This window comes from Pangasianodon hypophthalmus, chromosome 19 (assembly GCF_027358585.1).
Source record: "Pangasianodon hypophthalmus isolate fPanHyp1 chromosome 19, fPanHyp1.pri, whole genome shotgun sequence".
In the NCBI taxonomy this organism is placed as follows: domain Eukaryota; kingdom Metazoa; phylum Chordata; class Actinopteri; order Siluriformes; family Pangasiidae; genus Pangasianodon; species Pangasianodon hypophthalmus.
The window spans coordinates 17,698,322-17,726,128 of NC_069728.1; the positions used below are offsets into that span (position 1 = coordinate 17,698,322).

At 38.1% G+C, this 27,807-nt stretch overlaps 1 protein-coding gene across 5 annotated transcripts in view; it reads left to right on the forward strand.

Moving 5' to 3' along the window:
- Window positions 1-2,367: 2,367 nt before the first annotated feature.
- syne1a (spectrin repeat containing, nuclear envelope 1a) overlaps window positions 2,368-27,807 on the forward strand; it is a 217,340-nt gene continuing 191,900 nt past the window's right edge. For 3 of the 5 annotated variants that reach the window (XM_034313739.2, XM_053242235.1, XM_053242236.1), the window contains exons 1-2: window positions 19,237-19,549; window positions 24,067-24,128. In XM_034313739.2, the coding sequence (XP_034169630.2) occupies window positions 19,477-19,549; window positions 24,067-24,128 (135 nt within the window). In that variant the 5' untranslated portion in view covers window positions 19,237-19,476. Of the gene's footprint in view, window positions 2,591-19,236; window positions 19,550-24,066; window positions 24,129-27,807 lie in introns of those variants that run through there. The other 2 variants (XM_034313740.2, XM_034313741.2) reach the window with 2 other exon arrangements.

The following is a 27,807-nucleotide window of genomic DNA, read 5'->3' on the forward strand; positions in this document are numbered from 1 at the left end:
GGAAGTATCTATCATTTGTATCACTTCTACGCGTGAACAATTTTAATGTTTATAGAAAATTTATAATTTATAGAAACACTGTTGAGTTTAAGACTGAAACGTTGCACATTAACGTTGCACATCACTTCCGGTCATAATTACAAGCTTCGGAAATAATTTAGATACCAAAATCTTTGACTTGTTAGTGTTTCAGAGATCAATCTTTAATAAACTTACTTTCAGAAGTCACTGATTAGATCATAGACCGTTACGTGTATTTGAAGTGAAACTTGCTGTTGTGCTGTTTTAGGAAAATAATCAACGACAGCGTGGTGTGATGAAGCGGAGTCACTATTACCACTTCAGAGCTGATTATTTTCCTATATCAGCACACCCTGAAGGGTATTATTCCACTGACAGCACAGCAGTTTGTCAACAAGGACAATTTTTTAGTTTATTAAAGAGCAACATGTCATAATTTTTTATCTGTTTATAGTTACGTTTGATGTTGTGGCTGTTTGACTTTCAAAGCGCTGACACCAGAGACTCCTTCCATAAAGTATTAATAAACATCTCCTTAGAGAAAACGTCACCATATGTGCTTTTAGATCACCAGTTTTTCATTACAATCGTATTATTTATTGTTACCACAGAAGCAGAAATGTATTAGAACAAGGGCATTAATATGAACCTGTGACTTGCAGCTGTACGTCTGTCAGAGCTGCTGTTATAGGAAATTAATCGGCGTCTTCTGATCAATTCGAATCCCCAGACCCCACTTTCAGAACCGAGGCTCTTATCTGTCTGCGTAAATGAGGTGCACAATCAGTACATTTTCTACGCTCAGCTTCCAGAATACAAATGAAATGGTATGAAGTGAGCTGAAAGTGTTGCTACGCTGCATTGCCCACACTCGCGGCTGTGTTATGCGAGTGTGTGAATGTGAGTGTGTGAACGTGTGTGTGTGTGTGTGTGTGTGTGTGTGTGTGTGTAGTGCTGCAGGAGTCTAATGAGCTTTTCGGCATTATGCTGATGATGGCTGTTTCTCAGGGGTTTGCTTTAGTGAAGCAGGACTATGTGTGTGTGAATGTGTGCGTGTGTTGTGTGTGTGTGTGTGTGCGCATGCAGATAAGATTCAGATGATGATGTACCCTCAGTATCTGCCTTTTCCCCTCTCTGCAGTAGAAACCCTGCATCCAGAGTGAGCGTTCATGTTAGAGGTCACATTGCTGAGAGAAAGCGGCGAAGTCAGCAGTCTGACTGGAAGGAGGTGCAGTGGAGCGTTTTTTTTTTTTTTTCCTTTTTTTTTCTTCACACTGTACGTAGTCCCTCCCCTTTGCGCCTGTGTGCCATAACGTGATATGAGTGTTAGCGCAGAGCCACTGAAAAGTCACGCTGAATTTTCCTCCGTGGTTAAAGCAGATGTCGTTCTGCATAGATTTTAGCTTTCAGTTAAGGATGTGCTGGTTTTACAGTTGCACTGCATATCAATTATTTATCATTATAACTATTAATGTCAGTTATTAATTGTAATAATGGACTTTGCAGTATTGATGTTACAAAATGCTGCAGTATGAAAATTCTTGAGGAAGTCTGGATAGTGTGGTCTGTTCATAAAATCTTTATTGTTTTAATAATTAATTCAGCAATAAACTAAAAAAAAAATTGTTGCTGCCAATAATCATTTTAATAATAACTTTTTACACTAAAAAAAAGAAGCAATAAAAACTTTATTGTTAACAAATGTAATAATTTTTATAATAAATTTATAAATTTTATAAAATCAGCAAGGTTTTTTATGGGCTTCATTCTTATTAAAATGAGAGTGTAGTATTAAATGCCAGAAAAAAAAAATTGCAGTCAATAAATTGAATTTTCCAAATAGATAATTAATAATAATAATATTAATAATAATAATATTAGAGAGGCTGGTGAGGGAATGGCTGTTTATAGCTGCTATAACGTACAACGAGAACACAAACTAACTTGTTTCGTGGACGTTCCACAATATTAAAGGTAACTGTAAATGGATAAAAAGTGTGACTTGTCAATCTTTAATAAATTAATAATAATCAATGGTAAATTGCTGTGGTGTAAAAGGAGTAAAACACTACAGGATGTGTTGTTATGGGAAAATAATCAACTTCAGGATTTGTAACAGTAACTCTGCTTCGTCACACCACCGTCCTGTTATTGATTAGTTTCCTATAACAGCACGACACGGAGTGTTTTATTCCTTACATGTTGCACATGTATATACACGAGCCCTGTGTGATAACCTGAGTGTGTGTGAGCTGCACTCTGATTGGACACCAGGTGGCAGTGATTACAAATAATACCATTCTGGGTGTGTGTGTGTGTGTGTGTGTTGGTGAGAGACAGAGCAGGAGTGCAGAGAGGCTGCAGTCTGCTGAGGCTATAAGCACAACTTCAGAGGACAGAACAGAGCACATCCATGGTTTTTGTTATTTTGTCCCAGCAGATGTCCTTCCTTACAAACGCACTCTTCAGCTGATCGGAGCCGGAGTCCCCGCCTGGCACGGGATGGCATCTGCCCGGCAGTATGGACGCTCGGCCAGGGACATCGCCAGCGTGATGCAGAGGCTGCAGGGTAGGTGCTGATGATGCACGCTTTCTCTTAAGGTGACCTCGGCACCGTGCTGTAGCATGACACAGCACATCCTCTCTAAAGCTCCAGCGAATAGGATCTCAATAAGACAGACCTGCAAGTCTTTAATCGCCCTCGTCTCGTCATAGTGGACGAGCTTCGTAGTGACTCCAGTGATTAGAAATGAAAATTAATTTGTACAGGAGTTACATTAAAATGCATAGACACGTTATTCATTCCATGTTCACTATATAGTGCACTAGGTAGCGAGTTTTGCCATTTACAGTGACGTTTGTTAGTGTATGCACTCATGACATCACACGATGCATTAAAATGACGTAGCCTAGTGCAGGGCTTCTCAATCGTAATTTAACTGTAAAATAAATTTCGGAATATTCGTCTCATAATTGTCATAAGCTTGCACAATAATACTATCATTTTTCCTATTTATTGCAACTGGAGAAATTTTTATTCTCACAATTTACAGAGCATTAGGTCCAAGGTGATATTATTAATTATAGACGACTTGTTTTTTTAGTTATTAGACATTTGCATTAAATCAATTGTCCAAGGCAAACAGACTAAAAGTTAGAAGAACTCAGTAATAAGTAAATATAATCATTTTGATAAAGACGAGTTGTGATTTCCCTCACGCTAACTAAATTAAAAAAAAAATAAAAAATACAGACCCCTGGGAGAATTCCTGGCTTAGTGGATGCATGTTGCAGGGAATATGGGGCGATTTTTGACACGGTTGCATGGAAATGTGTTTCTTTTTGGGTCGGTGGTTGCAGTTTTGTCCTTCAGGATTTTCCCTATTTTTGTATTTCTGTGAATAATTGTCAGTTTTGACCTTTTGGGGACATTTTGCTGGTCCCCCCAAGGAAGATTTACAAAAACTGTGGCTTCAAATAAAAAAAAAAAATACCTAAGAGAGCCACTGTGGTTAAGTTTAAGGTTGGATTTTAGGAGTAGCATAGCATTAAATAGCTGCATTAATACTTATTTCAGTGGAAGGTCCTCACAAGGATAGTAAGATGAGTGTGTGTGTGTGTGTGTGTAAGTTTTGCATGGACAGATCACAAGGTCAGAGCTTTATTAGCGCTTTATCTTTTCACATTCATCAGCTTTTTATTCTGTCATTTCTGTTTCTATCCCACGGACACCGAAACCGAATTATTGACAAAGACGATTAGAGAAAAGGACACGGAGTTTGTAGAAAAAAGAGAGAGAATTAAAGACAGGATGGAAGGTTGAGAAATATAATGAGTAGCAATAGAAAGGGACAAAAAAAGGAAATAAAATGGGTTGAAAAGAGTATGAGAAGTCGGAGTTCAGGAATATGACGGAGAGAAAGTGAAGGAGGGAGGGAGGGAGAGGGACGTGTTAAGTGTCACGTGTGTCTAATCTGCTGAAGAGCTGACTCTGTGAACACTGAAGAGCCTCCTTGAGCAGAAGCCAAATAAGGACATTACGATAACAGGGATTTTAAAACTCTATTAACAAAACCAGACACAAAAATCTGTATAAAAATCCTAAAGTAAGCTTTATCTTTAAGCTTTAATCTTTAAAATATAACATCGTCATCAAACTCTTGCATAAAACTGAAACTAAGTGTAGAACATTTAACCGTCACCATCTCCTCTCATGTTGGTGGACGTTTTCAGGTGTTAGATTCAATGAAATTATCTGCAGTGTATTTATATTTATATCATCAGAAAAGCAGAAATTTATCATGTCTGTAAAATCTTGTTAAAAAATGTTGTTAAACTTGGATGAATATAAAATGAGGTGCAGTTGATTTTATCAGGGTAGACGTGCGTTTCTCCGTAGACTTGCATTGGCGTACAACTGAAACTATATCTTGCCAAGATGGCGGACATGTTGGCCTATCAGAGAGGCTAGCGAGAGTGGCTAATGCAGTGTAATATAGACTTCAGCCCCGCCTCCTCGTTGCAAAAGCAAAGCGGGAGACTATAGCGATTTTTAACAGCAAGCAAGTATTTGTTTTCTAAAATGTTGTGTTGTGCTGCTCGGTATCAGAGTCAGAAAAGCACATTCGTCAACATCAAGGAACTAGCTAGCTAACGCTAAATATCAAGGTTATGTTCATACTGAGGAGTCACCTATAATGGACATGTTAAGCTAGATAACTCGCTAGCTAGATAAGGCCACGATGTCTTCGTTGTTGTGACTGTAAAACATTACATCTTGAACAAGCTCATAAACAACAAAGTTGTGATCATCAAGAGACTTTTACGGCTTCAGTTTCTCTCTAATATAAACGCTCCTATCCTATGAGATATGTATATATTTTTGGCCATTGCAGGCTAGACCACCGCTTAGCATCATTTATCCACTGACAGGACGCCAAGACGTAAGAATCTTCCAGAGTTACAGAGTTGAAGTTGTTATTTTAGCCAAATAGCACACTCTGTCTTTAATGATATTCCATAATATATTTTAAATTTTTCATTTTAATAGTTAATTTTTTAATAGTTTTAATAGTTTATAGTTAATTTTTTAATAGTTGGTCCAAATCCTAGATAAAATTCTGGATAGATTCTTCAGTCAGATTATAACCAAGTAGCTTCAGGTTGCTAGGCTACTCAGGTCTTTTTTGCAACCAGGTTGTGCACTCATTTCTTTCTGTTTACAAACACCAAAAGGGTCTATTATTGCTGAATTGCAACATTAAACATAACAATAAATAGATAAAATGTATGACATGTTCTATAATTAATAAAAATTGTAAATATTTCAAATTGTTGTAGTTTAAGAGAAATAAAACCCCACACAATGTGCTGTCATAGGAAAATAATCCCAGTAACTCTGCATTACACCATCTCATCACTGATTATTTTCCTATAACAGCATGCCTTCAAATGTTTTATTCCATATATAATTTACAAGAATGAGCAATGATAATCTTTAAATGAGAATAAAAGCAAAAAGTTTTTGTGCAATTATGTAAAAATACCTTTAAATATATTTACATAATCATCGTAAATTGACAAATTAACATAACTTTAGCTAAAGCTTGAGTGACGGTGATTTCTAGCTAGCCATAGCTATTTATTATTTTGGATATGGTTAGATTTAATGTTGAACGTCTACAAAACAAGTCGGTTCCTGTTCTCACTTACATTATAGCAGCTATAAACAATTGTTTATATTTCTCACCAGCCTCTCTTGAAGTTAACAAGATTTTAAAAAAAAAATAACGCAGTTTCCATGTTACCGAGAAAGCGAGGACTTTCCTGTGGCGGAAAACCTGAAGCTTTATCACTGTCTGTTACCAAGTGGTGACACTGACGACTCCTTCCATAACTGTTAAATAAATGTCTCTTCACCATATCGATGATTGTACAATACGTTATTCGTTGTTAAATTCATTTTGCATAAAATGCAAACACCTGTGTAATTTGTTACTATAGAAACGAAATGCATTAGAATGTGTGCATTAATATAAACCTGTGAATTAATCAACACCTTCTCACTAATCAGAATAGAGAATTTAGCAGAAGTGCAAGCTCATTAGCGGCTATAATTCTGTCTTAACTCAAAAAAATTACCAAAAAACACACGTTTTCGCTATAAAAAGTGATTCCGTGTCATCTTGTTTTTCCCCATACTTTTCCAAATTGATGCATCCAATGTGGCGTCTATATTTTTATATGATAGCAACAGCAATGACAAAACCGAACCTTCACACATTACGACAAGAACGTTCACAAAATCATCAGTAATTATGGAGCTGCTGTCATTACACTCCCCCTGAAAACATCTCCATTATTTTTCCTTTGTCTTTGTCGTGTCTGAGCACGAACTCATTTTAATTACAGAGAATATGAGCTCTCTCATTCGTCTCAGCAACAATGTAACAGCAATTATCACCACAATGGATAAATAATGATGGAAATAATGGATTGCGTGTTATAGTTAGTCAGAGCCCCCACCCACCTCCTTGTCTTTCTTCTTCCTTTTTCTTTCATAAAGACCAATTTTTTTTTTTTTTTTTTAAAAATCAGCACTTTTTTCTTGATTACATCTTGTGTTTTATTTTATTTTTTTTAATAAATGAAGCCTTCTACGTCTTCTGCGCCACATATTAAGCTGGTCTAGTTGCAGTCCTGGCCCAATTTGCATTCTTTTTCCATCACAGCTTATCATCATTTCTTGATGAAAAGTGTTACAGTGTGTAATTAACATATTGAAGGTGTGAGCGTTGGTGCCCATGGAAACCAGATGTGGCATGAGGAGATTGATGGTGTGTCGGGACAGAAGTGAACAACCCCATGGACATTAGTACTGTTATAGTGGCTCGATGCTGCGTTCTGAGAATTGCTAATTATTTGCAACGGTCGCATGTTTGACCTACAATGTCTGACAAAACATGGAAGCCTACATTAAAAATTGTTTTGTTAGCAACAAGCTAGCAAGCTAACATTAGTTAGCTTATCAAAACAGCGAACTTTATGGTCAATGTTATAGATTTATCCGAATCTGTATTCGAAAGCAAATACGATTATAATCTCGTTTAAAGTAGAGAGATGGTGCTTTATTTACTGTCGATGCTGTGAGCAGCCATTATGCTCTACATCATCTGCTGGTCTCAAGGTTGAGAAAACCCTTCCCGACTTTCCGAGTAGGAAATTCCGTCTTTGGTTTTTCCTAGTCAGAGGTTGGAAAATTCTGAGTTACAACCTGCAGTTAGATGCATCATAAACCTCGTATATATCAGTGATTGTGGGTTTGATTGAGCTGGGAAGAGATTTATACTGTGTAAGCAGGTGTGTGTGTGTGTTTTTCCTTTAATCACTAAACTGGAAAAAAAAAAAAGAAAACCTTCAGGGCAGAATAGTTAGTTTTTTTCAGTAAGTTTCGTCTTATTAATTTAACATTTAACATATAACGTAACTATAAACGGACAAAAAAATTACGTGTTGTTTTCACAGGACTTTTCACGGTTTTCACGGTAACTTTGCTCCACACCCCCCAAAGTGTTTTGTTTCTTACATGGCATTGGAAAATGTATGTCTATAGTGCACTATACTCTATAAAACGGCATTTTCATTAAGATTAAAGTATTGGCACCCTCTGCTTTGTTTAGGTTGCATGGCACCATTCCTCAAGCTTAAAACTGTTGTGCTGCGTTCTGTGATCAATAGGTCACCCTGTGAGTGGAAACAAGCAAGCTCTTCACATTTTAAGATAAAATGAGTTATATTTTTGGTCCAAAGAAAACTTATTTGCAAATATTATGCTATACTAAACGTAAATAAGTATTATGTTTTATTAATCTCTCGTCTCCACCCCTCAACCTTCAGAAAACTCCACCTACTTTCACGGGTACTATTATGTGATGGGTGTAGATTTGGATTAGTACCTGCACCATGCTATAGTATTCAGGATGCTGAAATGGCGATTTCAATTTAAAAAGCTGTTTTTACTGACATTGTTTCTAAATTTCATTTTCAGAAAAAATGGCGCTTTCAGAAATCAACCGTTTTTGTTAATCTTCTTTTGGGTGAAAAGATTTGCCGTGTGAATCAGACTAATTTGTTCCTCTTCTTTGATCTGTACAGATTAGCATTTGTGTGTGTGTGTGTGTGTGTGTGTGAGAGAGAGGGAGTGAATAAGGTGTATTTAGTCCCCCTTACTGCATAAAAATACTAAATAAAGGCTGATCACTGGCCACATTCACTTCCTTCCAGATACATTCAAATGTACTGTTCCATGTCTAAAAACTCTTGCTAATGAACACCTGTCTCTCGTGTGCACGTCTCCACCCCCCAACACACACACACACACACACACACACCCACACCCACACACACTCTTTTATTTGCTACATTTCTAATCATTCTGTCTGCATTTTTCTCATTATGTCTGAGATATGCACATTCATTTTCCTCGGCCGTGATTTCCCACCAGTCTATTATCACTTACGAGATTTTTAAGCTTTACACACTTCGCACTGCGTATACATTATGCATCTCTGGGTCGATTTTAATGAACAAGACCTCGTGATTTCATTTGCATTTATCTCAATAAACATTGGTTGCTTTCTTTTTCTTTCTCTCTTCTATTCAAAATAAGCTTCGGGATGGTAATGTCCACGTCCCACTTTTTCACCGTCTTCCACCCAAACAGTGGCGGGTTGTTAGGGGGGAAAAAAAGGTGGGAGAAGGAAAAAAAAAAAACAGCAATTAGTGGTACCATATGGCAGAAAAACAGGGAGCACTTTGAAGACCTCCCAGGCTTAAACCTCGATCCGTATGCTGAGGAATTCTGCCATTTGTTGTCTCTCGTTATCGGTAGCGGAACCTCGCTGGATTTCCCATGCTGCACTTTTGCGTGTGTGGTCCACAACAGAACTGCCATCAGTGAAATTCATACGGAATTATCTTTTAATCCCGCATGTCCTCGTGAAGAATCCCTGAGGACTCTTTGTGCACTCATTAACACTTTCTTTCCTTATGGCCACTTAAGTAGAGCCATCAGAATTGTGAAATAAAGCCAGCATGATGTCCAAGCTGTGTACTAAACATCCTTTTATTTCTGTAGATTTTCTAAACGAGCGCTTGCTCATGTGTACTTTCAGTACCGCGAGCGTTTATGTGAGGAATAAAACACTTCAGGGTGTGCTGTAATAGGAAAATAATCAGTTAAAGGGTGTTGTTTGCATCCTGTTTCTTTTCTGCTTCTCGTTCCACAGCAATTTGTCAACAGTTACAGTTATTTATTTATTCATTAAAGAAGGACATGCCATACTTTTTATCCATTTCTATCCAATTGTTTTATCCATCCTGTTGTCACTCACAGTCGCTCCCCCACCAGCCTCATTTTTACACTCTCTTGGACCAAATAAGACAAAAAAAAACTTGTCATGTTACCGTGAAACCAGAAAGCGTAAAACTGCTCTGTCCTGAAAACTTAGTTACACTTCTGACTGTTACACAGTGCTGACTGTTACACACTGGAGACTCCTTCCTTATGATTCTACATTTTTCTTTGTTAAATAACACTGTCTGTATTTTTTGTATAATTGTTTATTATTATTATTAGTTTTAGATTATGTGGAGACCGTAGAAAGTCCCTGCGTATGAGCCGTTACTATAGAAACGAATTCATACGAATTCAAACTAGAGAATTCATCAGCGCTGTGGTATAGATATTATTACATTATTATCAGTATAATGTTTTGCATACATCAGATTAATTATATCAATTAAGCCAAATAGGTAGGCTTGAGGTTTTTTTTATTTTATTTTTTTTACGTAAACCGTAAATAGTCTAATAATATATTAACATGTCCTGTAGTTGTGATGATAGTGTAGTGAATAAACTAGTAAAATGGCCTAACACTAGACATAAGGTATTGTAACTGTCTAGTGCAATGCATAGGAAGGAAAAGTAATTCTTTCTATTTCGCTTGGCCATTCTTTATCTATAGTACTATGTGTAATAATGCAAAATATTTGTATGATCTGTAAAATATAAGATAAACTGTATGGTTTTAATCCTCCTACAGTGAAAACATATTGGATGATATTAGATAGTAAATATTCCAATATATTTAGTGATGGTCATGATTTTGGGCTTATTTCGGATTTTGGAATTGGACTGGTTTTATTGACTTTTGGGCTTTATTATCATTATTATTATTATTATTATTATTATTATTATATGGACTAGTTTCAAATTGCGTGTTTTGCTAGGTGGGTAACACAGACCTGTCAACTCTGGCTTTCTGATAGAAACACGGTGTGTGTGTGTGTGTGTGTGTGTGTGTGAAATCATTCTATTTGCCAGTTTAGAGCATCTGATGTCAGACAGTGTGATGGTGGATGTGATATCCAGGCATCTGGAAAGAGATATGTAGTTCTCTGGGATTTGAACGACCTCTCAGACTGTTTTGGGGGAAAAAAAAGCCTGATTGCCTGATTTTAGTCCTTTCAAATACCACCAGTGAGAAAGTAGCACACCAGTGACAAAGAGAGAGAGGGAGAGAGAGCAAGCGAGAGAGGGGGTAATGAGGGAGGGAGACACATGGAGGTCATCTCATGTACTTCAGCTCTCTCTTTAAGCCCAATCACAGCACTGCTGGCACAAAGCCACATGAACAGAGGAAAAATAAAAAGCCATATTGGCTTGGCAAGCTGCCATAGTGGCAGTGTGTCATGTTATGCCAGAGATGACAGAGACAGGACCGTTCTGTACTGACCAGCACTGACAGTCACCTTGAACGCTGTCTGAGGTTCCAGCTCTCTTTATGCAGCATGTAGACGAAGAAATGAAATATTTCAAAATGTAATTTAAATCAAAAATAATAATGCTCAGCCTCCATTCTCTGCAACTATTTTATGAAATGAAATAGTGCTGCATGTGTGTACACATGCCTGTGTGTATGTGTGTGTGTAGGCACGTAAGCCCATGTGTGCATGTGTGTGTTTGTAAATGTAGCTGTTCATCTTTTCATTCCATACAATGCGCTTCCCCAAAGCGTTCAATCCGATTAGAAGGTCCATTCACCTGCCAATCAGAGTGTGTAATCGCCAGATCAAACTCAGTAGGCCGCCGCCCAAACCCTACAGAGTGAGTGAACACAGCCATGCCCTGATAATGATCCTCTTGTCCTGCTGTCAATCAGGGAACCAAACAAACTGTGTCCAAAGGCCTTTAAAGGGCAACTGTGTATTGTTATACCTGGCAGTCTGTGGATGAAAAGGTGTTTGAGCTGGTGTTTTAGCTAACAGAAAGCAAAATCTAAGTAGAATCATTTATTAACTGTATCTAAGATAAAATAGTCTTTCTTGTCAGAAATTAGCAGACCTCTAGAGTCAATTCATGAAATAATAGCTGAGTCAATTCTTACACTAAACATCTTCTAAATGTAGGCCATAGTTGAGCCAATTCGTCAGACTGTAGCTGACTTGATTCGTCATAGCATAGCTGAGTCAATTCATCAGACTAGAGATGAGTCGTTTCTTGAGACCATAGCCAAGTCAATTCCTCAGTCCATGGCTGAGTCGATTCGTGAGATCATGGCTGAGTCGATTCGTGAGAACATAGCCAAGACAATTTGTCAGACCATAGCTGAGTCGATCCCTCTTACAAAAGCTGAGTTGATTTGTCAGACCACAGCTGAGTCAATTTGCTAGATGACAGCCGAGTTGATTCATCAGACAATAGCTGAGAGGATTCGTAAACGATAGGCAAGTCAATTCGATTCATTAGACAAAAGTGAGCCGGTTCATCAGACAGTAGCCAAGTCGATTTGTATCAGGCAATACCTGAGCTGATTCTTCAAATAGTCAAGTCTATTTGTACTATAATAAACATGTACTATAGGTAGGCTATTGGGTAACCCTTTTGCCTGAGTCAATTAGTTTGACAAGAGCCAACAGGATTTGTCAGACAGCAGCCTGGTCGATTCACTAGACAATAACCGAGAGGATATGTCAGACCTTAGCTCAGGCAATCCGTTGGTGATAGGTGAATCAATTCATCAGAGGAGTCAATTCATCAGAGGAGTCAATTCATCAAAGAAGTCAATTAATTAGACAGGAACGATATGGTTAATCAGATAGTAGCCATGAGGATTTGTGTCAGACGTTAGCCAAGGCGATTAGTCAGATAATAGCCGAGTTGATTCATCAGACAATAGCTGAGTGGACTCTTACTATAGGAAGCATGTTCTGTTGGTAGGCTAATGGGTACAACTTTTGCCCGAGTTGATTCATCTGACAGTAACCAAGATGATTTGTGAGACGGTAGCCGAGTCGATTCGCCAAATGACAGCCGAATCGATTTGTCTGGCAAAAGCCAAGTTGATTCATCAGATGATAGGCGAATGGACAATCAGACAAGAGAATCAACAATCAGACAAGATCGAGAGCTGAGTCGATTCCCCAAATGACAGAAGAGTCGATTCGTCAGATAATAACCGAGTTGATTCACAATATCCAAGTTTATTCGTTAGATGATAACTGAGTCGATTCGTCAGACAAAGAAAAGTTGATTCGTCAAATGATAACTGATTTATCAGATGATATCCAAGTTAATTCCTCAGATGATAGCATGTTGTATGGTTTGTCATTCTTTATGAAAATTTATAATAACAAGTTAAGTTATAAATGAACATTTATAATAATTGGTAAATTTCTGCTATATAACATGAATAAAACATTCTGGAAGGTGATGTTATAGGAAAATACTCAACTTAGAGTTGGCTTCATCACAACACTCCATCCTTGAGTTTTTTCTATAACAACATGACACATTGTGTTTTATTCTATAATTATGCATTGAATTTGAATGTGATTTTGAATGTGTTAGGAAGACCTAAAGGAGGTGACCTTCATATGATGTGTTATCAGATTTGTCCTTTTTTTTAAACCATGCATCTCCTTTAAATGGAAGTCTGGTTTTAACCATCTTCAGTGACAGTAATGTGGCCGGTCCCCTCTGACTGACAGTAACTGATTAGATGGTCCGTCAGATAATGTGGCTCCTTTAGCCTCCAGAAACATCAGTGGCACTAACACTTGCCTGCAGGTGAAAAAAGAATTTGTATTTATCTTACAAAGGCAGCTCGACAAGTCGATTTTCCCTGCACATCAGACCGTACCCTGAAACAATCAAAAGAAACGTGAATTCGTTGCCTCTGGCAGCTCGTGTGATGTGTTGAAGGTCAGAAGGGCATCTGTTGACCTTGCATCAGGGATTTGGATCCCTGAAGACTGCTTGTGTTTGATGAGAGCTGTGTAGGAGATCTGCTCTCTCTCTTTCTCTCCCTGCTGTCCTTAATGAGTACCTATACTCTGCCTAGAGCACACATGCTGTGGAGAAAGTAGAAGCGATACAGTGTCCATCAGCAGCCTCCCAGGCTGTTCCCTAAATCCATTCTTCACTCTATAAAGCGAGCAGTGTGTGGGATGAACAGCTCAGCCTGTCTGACCTACTTCTGCCCTCAACACCACTTGCTTTTATTCAGCGCTGAAAGTCCACCAACCTTCTTTCAGCAGCTCTGATACATATCACAAATGGACTATATCCATCTGTACTGTTCCTGTTAGAAATGTTTGGGAACAAATGAAATCTCATGGAACACTTTGCCTATAATTGGGGTGTAAAGTGTGAATATACAGTGGATATAAAAAGTCTACACACCCCAGTTTAAAATGTAGGTTTCTGTGAAGAAACTGATATAAATCATGCCACATTTTTTTCCACCTTTATTGTGATATCACAACAACACAATTCAAGTGAAAAACAAATAGAACCATTTTTAGGGAAAAAAGAAAAAACTTAGTAAGTGTACACACCCCGTAATAACGGGGCATGCGACTGTCTTCAGAATTAACCGATCACATTCAAACTCATGTTCAAAAGTAATTATCATACACCTGTCATCAATGAAATAATGCTAGTTCACTACATATAAAGATCATCGTCCTCAAAGAGCTTATAAAGCGTGTACAGGATCTTATTGTCAAAAATGATCAGAAGAGGGGTACAAAATAATTTCCAAAATATACCATGGCCGTCACCAACAAGTGAACAAAATGAGGCATCACAGTGACATCACCAGGAATAAGATGTCAATCCAAAATTGACAGAAGAAAACTTATCAAGGAGGCATTAGGATCTGCAGGAATATCTGGAAAGTACTGGCACTCCCTGTAGGCGACAACAATCTCTCGTATTCTTCACATGTCTGGGCTATCGCACAAAAAGCCCTTTCTTACCAAAAAAAAAATAAATCTAAGCCCACGTAAATCACCCAAAACCATGTGACAAACTGTGTTATGATGAGACCAAGGTAGAGCCTTTTGGGACACAATTCTAAAAGATATATTTGGCACAAAAACAAGAGAGAATATCACCCCAATGAACACCACACCCACAGTGAAGCATGGTGGTGGTGGCATCCTGGCTGCTTCTCTTCAGCTGGGGCTCCAGTCAAGATAGAGGGAATCATGATTATCTCCAAATACCTATCCGTTTTGGCACAAAACCTGCAGGCCTCTGTTAGACAGCTGAAGGCGAAGAAAAAATTTCATCTTCCATCATGACCCAAAGCACAATTCCACAAAGGAATCATCAAAGGACTGGCTTCAGAGGAAGAAGGTCAACGTTTTGGAATGGTCCAGTCAGAGCCCAGATCTAAATCCTATCGGAACGCTGTGGAATGACTTGAAGAGGGCTGTACACAGGAGATCCCCCTCACAATTTGACAGATCTGGAGCATTTGTGCAAGGAAGAGTGGAATAAAATCTAATCAGGATGTGCTAAGTTGCTAGACTCTTGCCCAAAAAGACCGAGTGCTGTATGACAAGCGAAAGGTGCTTTAACACAGTGTTAGTTAAAGGGTTATGAACACTTATGCAATCAGGATATTGTAAGGTTTTTCTTTTTTTTTTTCTCCCTAAAACAGTCTATTGTTTTTTTCACTTGAGTGTTGGTTGTGTTGGTTGCTACATCACGTTAAAGGTGGAAAAAGATCTGACATGATTTATCTTGGTTTCATTTCATCACAAAAACCTGCAATTTCAACAGGGGTGTGTAGACTTTTTCCACTGTATATCAATGATTCCATGTTTCTTAAATTTGTTTGTCCATAAACACGTCCCTGTGTAAGCTGTTACTATAGAAACAATAATGTATTAGATCGAGCGCATTAATATATACCTGTGATTTGCAGCTGCACTACTGTCAGAGCTGCTGTTATAGAAAATTAATCAACAGCTTCTGACCAAACAGAATCCAGAATTTAAAACTTAATTTGTGTGTAGTGACCAATCGCTCAGAGAATAGAGGAAGAAAATACGGCTCACATTACTTTCTACTAAAGTGTGCCACTCTGAATTTCTGAATGTGTTAGAGACATTTTGCAACTCTCCAATGCTCATTGTAAGAGCATCAGACTTCAAAAGGCGACCAAATGTCTCGAAGCAGAGGAGGAAGATCCGCATTGTGGTAATCATTTCAACTTGTTCGCCAAAAAAAAAAAAAAAATCATTTATGCAGACTTATTACAGCGGCTCTGTAATTAGCCATGCTAATTAGCCAGCATTAGGAAACGATTCACATCTGAAAAGGTCCACATGTGTGTTTAGCCAGAGCGCTGAATGGGGCACGAGGGCTCTTCTCACGTCGGGAGACTTCCGCCATCCTCCAGCCCAGGAAGGAAGTGCACATAACTGTGATTTGGCGAGACACAGGCAATGTCTTTTTGGCTTTAATGGCTGGTGAAATAGGGAAATAGGTGTGTGTGTGTGTGTGTGTGAGAGAGAGACATGGCGAGAGATAAAGACAGCACCTGTTTGTTCCTGCAGGGGGTTCATTAGTGCAGATTTATGGAGTGGATCATTATGGGATGGAGATTGGTAGATGTTCATATTGAAAGCATGTCCTCAGGGAAATCTCTAATGGAGAAACAAAAAAGGCAAGACCTTTTATTAACCCATTTGATCCCAGCAATGAGATTTATGACTGGAATTTTATTTTCAGTTTGTATTTCAGTTTGATTTTATATACATGAAATCAGTCTCCTAATGGTATGCACCTAAAACTGAAGATGCCTGCACTAAAGCTTTACAGGAGGTAAAAGTAAAAAAAAAAAAAAAAAAAGTGCTATAATACATACACACATAAGATAATGTGTTATATTAATAATATATATTATAATATATAATATACGTAATATCGGATTTGATAGATCTTATCCATCAGATAATATCGTACAGATGTTTATACCACAGTGCTGTTCAGTTCTGTATTCTGATTGGTCAGAAGGTCAAATCACAGCTTTATATTAATGAGTCTGTTTAATACATTATCGTTTCTATAGTAACAGAGCACTCAGCACATTCACAGGGGCTTGTATGTACAGTGAGCGCTTCAAAAACGCACAAATTTCCCTGCATAAATATTAACACAACTTTTACACTTAAGTCACTAACTCTGAATGTGGAGAAATTAGTGCTATCTTTCTTGGAACCTTTTCTGAGAAGGAAACAGTTGTAATGGAACAACACACTTAACACACTTATCCAGCCTGAAACACACTTGAGTGAGTTGTCTCCACCCGCTGGACTTTTGGCTCGACTCCGCCTGTGTAGGAGGAGGATCTAGGTCAGGTCCGACTCCTCCCCATGCATTCTAAGTAGGTAAGAACCATTAACTATCCAGTGAACCCTTAAAGAACCCTACAGTGTATGTATTAACTGGGAAAATCTGCAGCACAAATTATCCAAATTATTGGTTATTCTTTTCTTCTTAATATCTAGAACCTTTCAGGTGTTTTAAATTTGCTAAACTGTCTTGGTACTTGGTACACTCCTAGGAAAAAAAGGGTTCTGATGAGTTCTTTAAGAGGTTGTTGGTCCACTTGAAACCAGATATCAGAATGGGTGCCAAGTAGAACACTCAAAAGCTTTTATTATCCAATGAACCACTGAAGAACCCATTTTCTATAAGAATTCCTCTCAGCGCAGACCAGTCTGGTCATTCTCCTCTGATCTCTCTCATCAGCGAGGTGTTTCAGCCTGCGGACTCTCTGCTCACAGGATGTTTTTTGTTTTTCGCACCATTCTGTACAGACTATAAAGACTGTTGTGTGTGAAATTCCCAGGAGATCAGCAGTTTATGAAATACTCAAACCAGCCCATCTGATACCAACAACCATGCCATGATTAAAGTCACAGAGATCACACTTTTCATCATTCTGAAGTCTGATGTGAATATTAACTGAAGCTCTTGACCTGTATCTGCACGATTTTATGCATTGTACTGCTGCCACATGATTGGCTGATTAGATAACTGCATGAATGAGCTGGTGTACGTGTTCCTATTAAAGTGGATGGTGAGTGTATTCTGTGTGATTGTTGCTTTTGGCTACATTTGCATCTATGTTGATAAAAACGTTGTTGGCTGTTGAGTAACCAGGGTTGTTACAGTTTAATACTCTTTTTTGCCAGAGAGTAATTGTGGCCACGCCCCCTTTCTTCAAAGTGCTAGTAGGCTAGTTTATAAAGAATCAATGTATTATTAATACAGCCATAAATGGCATTCACACAGAGAGGCTCAGTTAAAGGTAAAAGGTTTTCCTCCAGCTTGTTCTCTCTCTCTCATACACACACACATGTGTGTGTGTGTGTGTGTGTGTGTATATATATATATATATATATATATATATAAATCCACTCTCAGGCAGAGATTTTCATTTGCGCTTGAGCTGCAAGAGAGGACTTTTGAGAGATAACTGAACACTGATAACACGTGACAGGTGCCGTTTTGATATTAATGACTTTCCTCATTTAAAAAGCCTTTTGGGAGGAGACAGGGGTGAAACAGGAAATCACGATCACGTGATTAATGAATCGATCGTTATCTCACACACACAGTATTCCTCTCAGCTTTTCATTTTCTGTACTGCGTCTCTACAGGGCCTAAGAGTACACAGTGAGCATTGCTATTGTATCCTTATAATGTGCTCTGGATTTATAGGTCACTACACAGTAGTGTAGGTCCAACTCCAGAATTATTGGCACCCCTCAAGAACTGGGTAAAAATTGTTGTGAAGGATAAACATTCTAAATAAACGAGTTTGCCGTTCAAACTGTCAAAGACAAAATCCTTCTCATAAAAGCATCATTTTTTTTATAATAACATTTTACTTTAAAAAAAAATGTATCAAATTTATTGACACTCCTAAAATAAAATAAATGCAGACTAAATACTGTCCTATTGGTTCTTTGAATAGTTTAAGAGTCCCTAGTATCCTACAGGGATAATATATTTTAAACCCTCTCTTGTACATTCTTATGAAGGAAAAAAAAAAAAGATTATTTAACCTTTTCTTTGCACCTAAGAGTTTATAATTGTTTCCAAGCTTGTTACATTACAGGACGTGACTCAGAGCCACAACTGTTTGTGTTCCTTTCAGGCGTAAACACACAGTTTAATGTTCATTATTTATCAACTATTAATAGTAACATTTGTATGGGTGCCAGTAATTTTGCAGCTAGTGTTACGCAGTAAAAAAGATTCGCTGTTTTTTTCTAACACATCAGAATAAAACTGTACATGTCCTCTAATGTGTTTGAGCATGAAACATCACTTATTGCATGCATTATTTATTTTATAGATTCGTGTGTGGTGCTAATTCTGGACTGTATAATGTTGCTCCAGTTACGTCCAGAGATGTTGTTTTTACTTCCTAAGCTGTTGTCAGAGGATTTAAAAAGCAGCCTGGGATGGTTAATCAGAGATGTGGTGGTCAGGAGAAGTTAGTCAGATTATCCTATCAGATTTGATCAGACCCACAGCGTCATAGCATATGCGAGAGAGATTTCAGTTGATGCTCGGAAATTACAGCACGCAGCAGGATCAGTCTCCGTCTCACGTGACTGCGAGTGACCCTCCTTCTCCACAGACACGTACAGGATGTGAGAATACACGCCACATTCATAACACATTCCCTGCCCTTGCTTTATAATGTGTTCTGTAGTGACATCACCCATTTGTGCGAGATCTGATTGGTTAGACGGTGGAGAAGAGGGAGAAAGGGAGAATGGGTTCTTTCTGCTCTTTCTGTGGCTTTGAACAGAGAGTGGGAGAGAGAGAGAGTGAGTGAGTGAGTGAGTGAGTGAGTGAGAGAGAGAGAGAAGCCGGTGTTCCACTCTGATGCACACATTCCCACAGAGCACCATAGCACAGTGTCCTCTGTTGAAAAAGTGGCTTGTTCTCACTGAAGAGGTGAAGAATTGAAGGTCATTTTTGGAGCTAGCAGAAGAGCAGGAAGTGGAGGACAAGGACGAGGACTAGGTTCAGGTATCCACCCCTGTCCATGGACCTGGGACACCCAGGACACACACATGAGCAGGATGGCACAAACGAAGTCTGGCACATCTCTGAACTTAGTGCCAGGGTTGTCACAGCACTTGCGTGGTAAGAGTTCATGTTCTGGCGTGTGTGTATGAGGGTCAGTATATGTGGGGTGTGTTTATTTTTACACTGGTTCGTTACAAGGTTAATGGGGTGTTGGAGTGTGTCTGGGAAATGTGGGGACATCTGTAAGACTTATGCATATATGTGCACTGTCATTAGAGGGAATTAAGCCTGATGGACGTGTGTGTGTGTGTGTGTGTGCGTGTACATGCGTTTGTGCATTTGGACAAAGTGACGTCAGCTGTGATGATATACTTACAGCACGTGTGTTCGTGTTTACGCTAGGTTTGTAAATGAATTTGAATACATTATTCAGAATGAACAAATAATGTGTTCTAAACAGACACAAATAGGAGGCACACTATTATTATTTTTTCTTTTTTAAGGTACAAAAGTCTCTTGAGTAGGAAGTTTTCACTTTCCTGCAGACATGTGGGGCTTGCAGGACAAAGAAAGACCATGTTCATTAACCTGCATGTGAACGATGCATGCATTTACAGCATGCATTCATTCATCCTTAGTAACTGCCTGGTGAGGGTCAGTGTGGGGTTTTGAGTTAGTTTACTAGTTTGTTTATATTTTGGGAAACAATCTAAATTTGTTAAATTTGTCGTGGACATGTATGTATTTTTTTCTATTTTTTTAGGGTTCTGATTTTTTAACTCTCCAAACCGTAACCTGGAATTTTGATTGTTTGTTTAAAATTTTTTTTTTTTACCCCATTTTGGTCACCTGCCAATTTCCCCCCTCCACATCACACGACAGCTACCAACTGGAGAGCCTGGTGAAGGCTAACACTTGCTTCCTCAGAGACACATGAAGCCAGCCAACCACATCTTTTTTTAATCCACCCTCTTCTGCATACATGACTCTCACAGATGCCCATGTTAGTGTTGCTGTGATTGACAGGGGAGGAAGAGTACGCTCCTCCCACCTAGAGAGCACAGATGGCTGTTGCTTCGTCAGGAATCGAACTCCTGATCTCCAGAAGATTGGGCAAATCCTTTTTTGTTGTGCCACTTGGGAGCTGAATTATTTTACCTCTAGCAAATCTTACCTCTAGTTCAAAGTTCAAAACAAAGAAAAAATATTGGTAAAAGTGTAAATTTATTATATACAAAACAGAAAAAAATGTATTTAATGTGACATGTACAGTTAGTTACATAAATATTTGGACATTGACAGAGTTATTGTTACTTTAGCTGTCTACCACATTATACTGGACTTAACTAGAGTAAATACAGAGCGTTTACTTCAAGATGTAAGCCATTGGCAAGCCTCAAAAACAATAAGACCAGATTAGAGTTTGCCAAAAACTCCTTAAAAAAAGCCGGTACAGTTCTGGAGCAACATCCTATGGACAGATGAGACGAAGATGAACTTGTACCAGAATGATGGGAAGAGAAGGTTATGGAGAAGGTAAGGAGCTGCTCATGTTCTGAAGCGTACCACCTCATCTTATGGCGTGGCCGTGTACAGTTGCCAATGGAACAGGTTCCCTTCTATTTATTGATGATGTGACTGCTGAGTAAAGCAGCAGGATGAATTCTGAAGTGTATAGGGAGATGTTATCTGCTCAAATGCTTACAAATTAATTGGATGATGCTTCACAGTGCACACGGACGACAACAACACGAAGCATACTTCGATAGCAACCCAATACTTTTTTAAAGCAATGAAGCTGAAGTGTTCTGCAATGTTCTGGCCAAGTAAATCACTGGAGCTGAATCCTACTGATCTGCATTTCACTCAAAACTGAAGACAAAACACACCAAGAACAAACAGAAAGTGAAGAAAGCTGCAGTGAAGATCTGGCAGAACATCAGCAGGGAAGAAACCTAGCATCTGATGATATCTGTAGGTTCCAGACTTCAGACAGTCATTGACTTGCAAATGATTTGCAATCAAGTATCAAAAAATTAAGTTTAATTATGATTATTAGTTTGTCCAATTACTTTTGGTTCCTTAAAAAGGGGGAGATAAATAAAAGTGCTGAAGTTCTTAAACTGTTCACCTGATTTGAGTGGAAATATCCTCAAATTAAAGCTGAAGGTCTGCACTTTTGTTTAATTTTAACTCCATATACTGTGTTATACAGCTAAAATAACAATAACTATGGAAATGTCTGAATATTTATGGACCTGACTGTATATGAGTCAAACATACAAAATTCATATTCAGATGCTTTTTTTTTTTCAGCTTCCAAGCCCCCAGAAACCTTCCTGTTTTATGCCACGCCCACAATGAGTATAAATAAGGATATTTGGAGCTATAAACGGGTAAAATAGTGGTTATAATTGCAAATATGTAATCTTTTCTTAAAAATGAAAATCAGGTGCAGTTTGTGCACTTCCTAATGTTGTGTTGTGAGTAATTGGGGTATACTGTGGTACACAGTACACATGTAATGAGTGTGTTAAGATTGCAGTTGCATTTCCTGCTCAAAGTCACACTGACCTCAGGATGAGAGAATCCCTCCACACACACTCACACTCACTCTCTCTCTCGCACACACACACACACACACACACACACACACACACGAAGAAAGAAATCATAACGCCTTTCTACCATTATTCTTTTCTCTCTCATCAATATTTCATCGCTGTGCTCTGACTTGATCAAGCTATTAATTCACAAATTTCAGAATCTTTAACAAATCATGTGGACGTGCATAATACATGAGCCACCTTCTCTTCCTCACACACACACACACACACACACACACATTATATGCATGACACAGTGACCGACTTCCACTGTGTAATCTATCAGACAGTGCGTAATTTCATTAAGCACTCTAACGTGGTGTCGTCTGTCTTGCCTGCAGTATTTAATATTATTTGCCAGTATTCTGAGGCTCTGTTTGAGCTCCTAAAATGGTTTGATTTTTGCGTGAATAACTATCATCATGGCAAATATACAGTAGAGTATGTACATAATGTGAATACTCAGGAGTTTACAGTAAATGGTGGTTCATTTAGATTTCATGGGATTTATAGAAAAGTTATTCAGTCAGGACATCTTGGAGATGAGAGTAATAAATGATTTGCATGAATGGACCATCACAGTTGAGGTAAAGAGTTCATACCAGGAGCAAAAAAGTGGCTTAGAAAGAATCTGTGTTTGGGAATTGAGGCTCTGCATGCTTCATATTTTACTGTATATTATTTTATTTAGCGTATACACAATTTAAACCATATTAAGCCCTAAATCTGAGCATTATTCACTACCTACGGTGAAACCTATAGGAAATGTACAGAAAAAGACACACAAAGAAAGAAATCTTTGTGTTAGTAGTGTTAGTAAAATAATCAGCAGCAAGGTGGTGTGATGAAGCGGAGTTCCTGTAACCACCCCAGAGTTTATTATTGAATAACAGCACGTCCCGAAGTGTTTTATTCCTCTTCTAGCGCAGCAGTTTGCCAACGGTTACAATCTTTCATTTCTTATTAAACAAGCTATACTGCTTTTTATCCATTTGTAGTTACATTTAATGTTGTGGAATGTCTATAAAACAAGTTAGTTCCTGTTCTCACTTACGCTACAGCAGCTATAAACAGTCGTTCCCTCACCAGCCCCAGCCTGTCTTTCTTTCTCTCCTTTGAAGTGAATAAGACATAAAACGAAGCCTGTCATGTTACTGAGAAACCCGAAAAATCACAAACTCTTAAATTTACAGTCCGTTACAAAGAGCTGACACTGGAGACAACCTTCCATAAATGTTAAACATATCAACATATCATATAAATAAACCATATCAGAGATTCTGCGTTTTTCTATGTTAAATAAGAACACATATTTTGAATTAATACAAACCTGTGATTTGAGTTACTAAATCAGAACAGCTCTCATAGCCATGCTCTTTAGGAAAATTAATCAACACCTTCAGATTTGAGAGTTCTACAGCGCCATAGTGTAATGCGTTAAAAAAAAAAAAAAAAAAAGTCTCAGTGATCTATTGTATAGGTTAAATCTCTGTATTGGACAAAACTGGTCAAAATGGCAAATATCTCAATGCACATACAGGACAATAAATAAACAATTAAACATAATATGAAGATAATAATTACATATAAAATTAACACTGTTTTGTAAAAACAAAAGCACTGTGTACACATCACTCCGTCATTCCTACATGAATTTCTAGTGCTAGCACGATTACTGAGTTGTTTTACATTGCCTGGGAGATGCTGCTGTCAATCATTGTGATCTGACACGCCCACTTTGTCCTGATCAAGCTGAAAAGAGAAATTTATGTAGCCTTTAGTTATAATTAAACTGTAATTAAATTGTACTTAGGGATATACAGTATATTTCTTGAATTTATGGTCACTAATAGCATATATAATGGCAGATCAGAGATTTAAAAATAATCACAACAAATTTTTTGTTGCCGGGGCTTTAAACTAACATGGATTTATTTACAGTAAAAGTTACTGTAAAGTTCTGTATAGAATATATTTTGGTGTGTAGATGTGTAACTAATATGTTTGCTCTGTATTGTGTTGATTTAGATGAGCAGGAAGCTGTACAGAAGCGGACTTTTACAAAATGGATCAATTCCCATCTGGCAAAGGTGAGGCTCGTGTGTGCTGGCTAGAGATCTACACACACACACACACACACACACAGACAACAAATATATTGTTTACAGAGGTGACTGGTATATACATGCTAGCAAGGCTGAGCCAACTATCTTTCAGAGATTAAAAAACATCAATTTCATTTTATTGGTCATCAGATTATTTGCTTTTCTTTTCACTCAAAATGCATTTGGAGGTGAAATGAAGTGTAGAGAGACTAAACACACATTATCCAATCAAAGCACAACTTACACGAAAGGACAAACAACAGAACTGTTTAGAAGTTTAGTGTTTTTTGGTTTGAATGAAAGAGTTGAAATTTAAAAAACTGTTCTCATACCCTGGTCTCTTTAAGACCGGTGGTTCCGGCTCCTGTACTGTACGTCTACAGCTTACATTACAGAGCTTGAGTAATGACTGGATAGCTGTAAACCTTTAACTCACAGCAGTCACTGCATAAATCATAAATCTATACCATAAATCCAACACAATGCTCCTTTTACAGCGTCTTGTGCTCTAAGTATTCACACCCTTAAACTTTTTGTCTGTTTCTCTGACTAATCCCATCTTCACCTGGTCACTGACTTTTGGCGGACGTTGCAGTTGTTGCGTGTTCTTTTCTTTCTTTTAATAATCGATTTAATTTTGCTGTGTTGTGTGTTTAAAGTATGGAATAATCAAACCCCGATTGATACTCAGAACTTTTGATAGCGCTGTGGGTTTCAGGATGCAGTTTTGTTTAAGTATGTCCTCGAACAAACTCTGAGTTCTTCCAGGAACAGTGCATCTTTATTGAGATTATGTGACACTTTAATTACACACAGGGCAACTCCATTCAGCTAATTATACGACTTCTGATGATAGTTAATTTAGGCCAACGGGGTGAATTCTTATGCAATCACCACTGTTATGATTTTTGTTTGTAAATATTTTTACAAACTATATTGATTTTTTTTCCTTGCACTTCAGTATTATGGGATATTTTGTGTAGACCCATGACATATAATTAAGTTATATAATTAAGTCTGCTCTTACACTGTGCCTTTGTTTTGTGGAAATTCAAAAGATTTCATTCTGATTATTTGCTATCAGACGAGATGTTAGTGTTTGTTGTGGTTCCCATTTTTGACCACTAGGTGCAATAATAACTCTGTGGAGCTAAATGGCACAGCGAGCACACTACACAACGATTGCGCAACATCTAGAAAGGCGAACATTGCCTTATATCTATTGTCAATTTTTGCAAAATCGTTGGCCACTCAAACAAATTATTAGTATTTCAACAGAATGTAAATGTATAGAGTTGTGTATGAGGATTTTATTAGTAGTTAGGAAACATTAAAAAATATGGAAAAGTACAAGGGGGTGAAAACTTATGCATGTAGTGCGTCAATGTGCCTTTATTAAGCGGAGTTTAGAGCAGACGTAATAATTTATTTCATTTACACTAATAACCGATTATCATGTTCAAATAGATTCAATTTCTTCATTTCACTGCTAATCCGATCTCAGGTGTCTCTGTAATTTACCAATTAGCACCGGACGCTCACGCCCACTTCCAGACGCTTGTGTGCGTGTGTGTGTAATTATGGCATTTTGCTGTGTTAATCCCCTCCACTTAACCCTTCAGTGTGTGTTAGAGAGGAGTGTGTCGTGAGTGACTGCTCCAGCCATCCGCACTGCAATTATCCCGCACCCTGAACCCACTCAGCCTCTGAACTGTTCCAGTTTGATTACTGCGGTGACACGGAGCAGAAAATTCATTTGAAATGTCGATCTGTAGGCAATTGTGCCTAGACATGATATTTCATATGTCACTGCCCATCAGTGCAGCTCCGCCACAAAGCTACAGACCGGTGAAAATTTGAGCTCATTAATGTTTAATCACTGCACATTGGCTTGTTGCTGGTTGTTTGTTAGCTGAATGTTTTGAACAGACTGTGGTCTGTGGTGCTCTCAGAGGTTTAAAGCACGAGTTTTATCCCTGATCCGTACTGATCACCTGCTTCCTGCTGGTCCTGCATGAACGTAGTCACACGGTCCTGTAGGTTTCCTCATGAAAAATCAGACTTCATTTGTTTTTTTTTGTTGTTTTTTTTCATTGAACACATTTATAAGTATTTCATAAATCTTCTATAAAGCAATTCTTGAGGATGTATTCTTGAGGATGCTTGTGTCAGATAACTGAGAGAGGAGTCCTCAGTTATCATTATTTCTCGACTATTGTAATTCTTTTTTTATCCTTTCCCAGTTATTCGTTTTTGCAGAGTCTTGGAGAGACCGTGAAAATATTTGTTTTGTAATAGTTTTGCACACCAATTTGGTTATCGTAGCCTTTAAAAAATAAACCAGGGTCACGAATTTGTAACAGGTGTACATTTACAATCTCTCAATTTGCTTTTTTAAGTTGTTGAGTTAGTAACTCAAACTGTACCCATGTTGGTTAATAATGCTTTCCTCTAAAGATAACAGCACTTACAGCTCAGGTGTAGTTCATAAGTCTCTTGACCAATAGATTGATATTTGGAGATTTTTCTATCATGATTCCCTCTATCTTGACTAGAGCCCCAGTCCCAACTGGCATAACATGATGCTGCCACCACCATGCTTCACTGTGCAGCTTTTTTAATGTTGTCTTGTCCTTCCTGAGTAGTCTTGTCCTTTTGTCAATTTTGTCACTGTGGTGCCCCATTTTCTCTATTTGCTGATGATGGCCTTCATTGTGTACCATGGTACATTTTATGTATTAGTGGTTATTTTGTACCCCTCTCCTGATCGATACCTTTTGACAATGAGATCCAGGACATGCTTTGTAAGCTCTTTGCAGATCATGGCTTCAGCAGTCGGACAAAGCTAAGGCGATATTGGGGATGAAATTAAAGATTTAATTAAAGATATAGAATATTAGTTCCTATTAGAAATGCGCACAAAAGAAACAAACATTTTCATGATTTTCACAACATTTGTTTTCTTATTGATAATACTAATGCAACTTCTGCTTTTCTTTTGAGAGACACTCACCAACCAAACCCATTCTAAAACTGAGTAAATCTGAGATGCTTTTCATCTCACCACGCAGGTAAAGAGTGGTTATTTGAGTTTCCGTAGCCTTCCTGTCAGCTTGAACCAGCCTTGAATCTCTCTCATCAACACTGTGTTTTCACCCACAGATCTGATGCTAACTGGATTTTTTTGTTTGTTTTTAACACAGTTCTATGTAAACTATAGATACTGTTATGTGTGAAAATTACAGGAGATCAGTAAACCAGCCTGTCTGGCTCCTAAAGCACCTGACCAGTATCTTCATTTATTTTATGCACTAAGCTGCTGCCTCATAATAGGCTGATTAGATATTTGAATGACTGAGCTGATGGACAGTTCCTAATAAATTATTCAGTCACTGTACGTTACAGTGCGTACGTTACGGCCTGAATTTTTGTCCCAGTTCGGTTCTGCTGTTCAAACTTGTGGCTTTGAAAGAAATGAAAATTTAGCTACCTGTTTAAACATAGCCTTACAGTCCTCTAATCATGAGCACAGATCTGGGAGCAGAGAGTAAATCCGGCTGTTCAGAAGGATTTACTAACCTGCCCACCCGCAAAGACGGCGATTGTCCTGAATAAAATAATTCAATCAGTTGTGCAGGATCTATTTCTGCTTCCACTTTGCTGG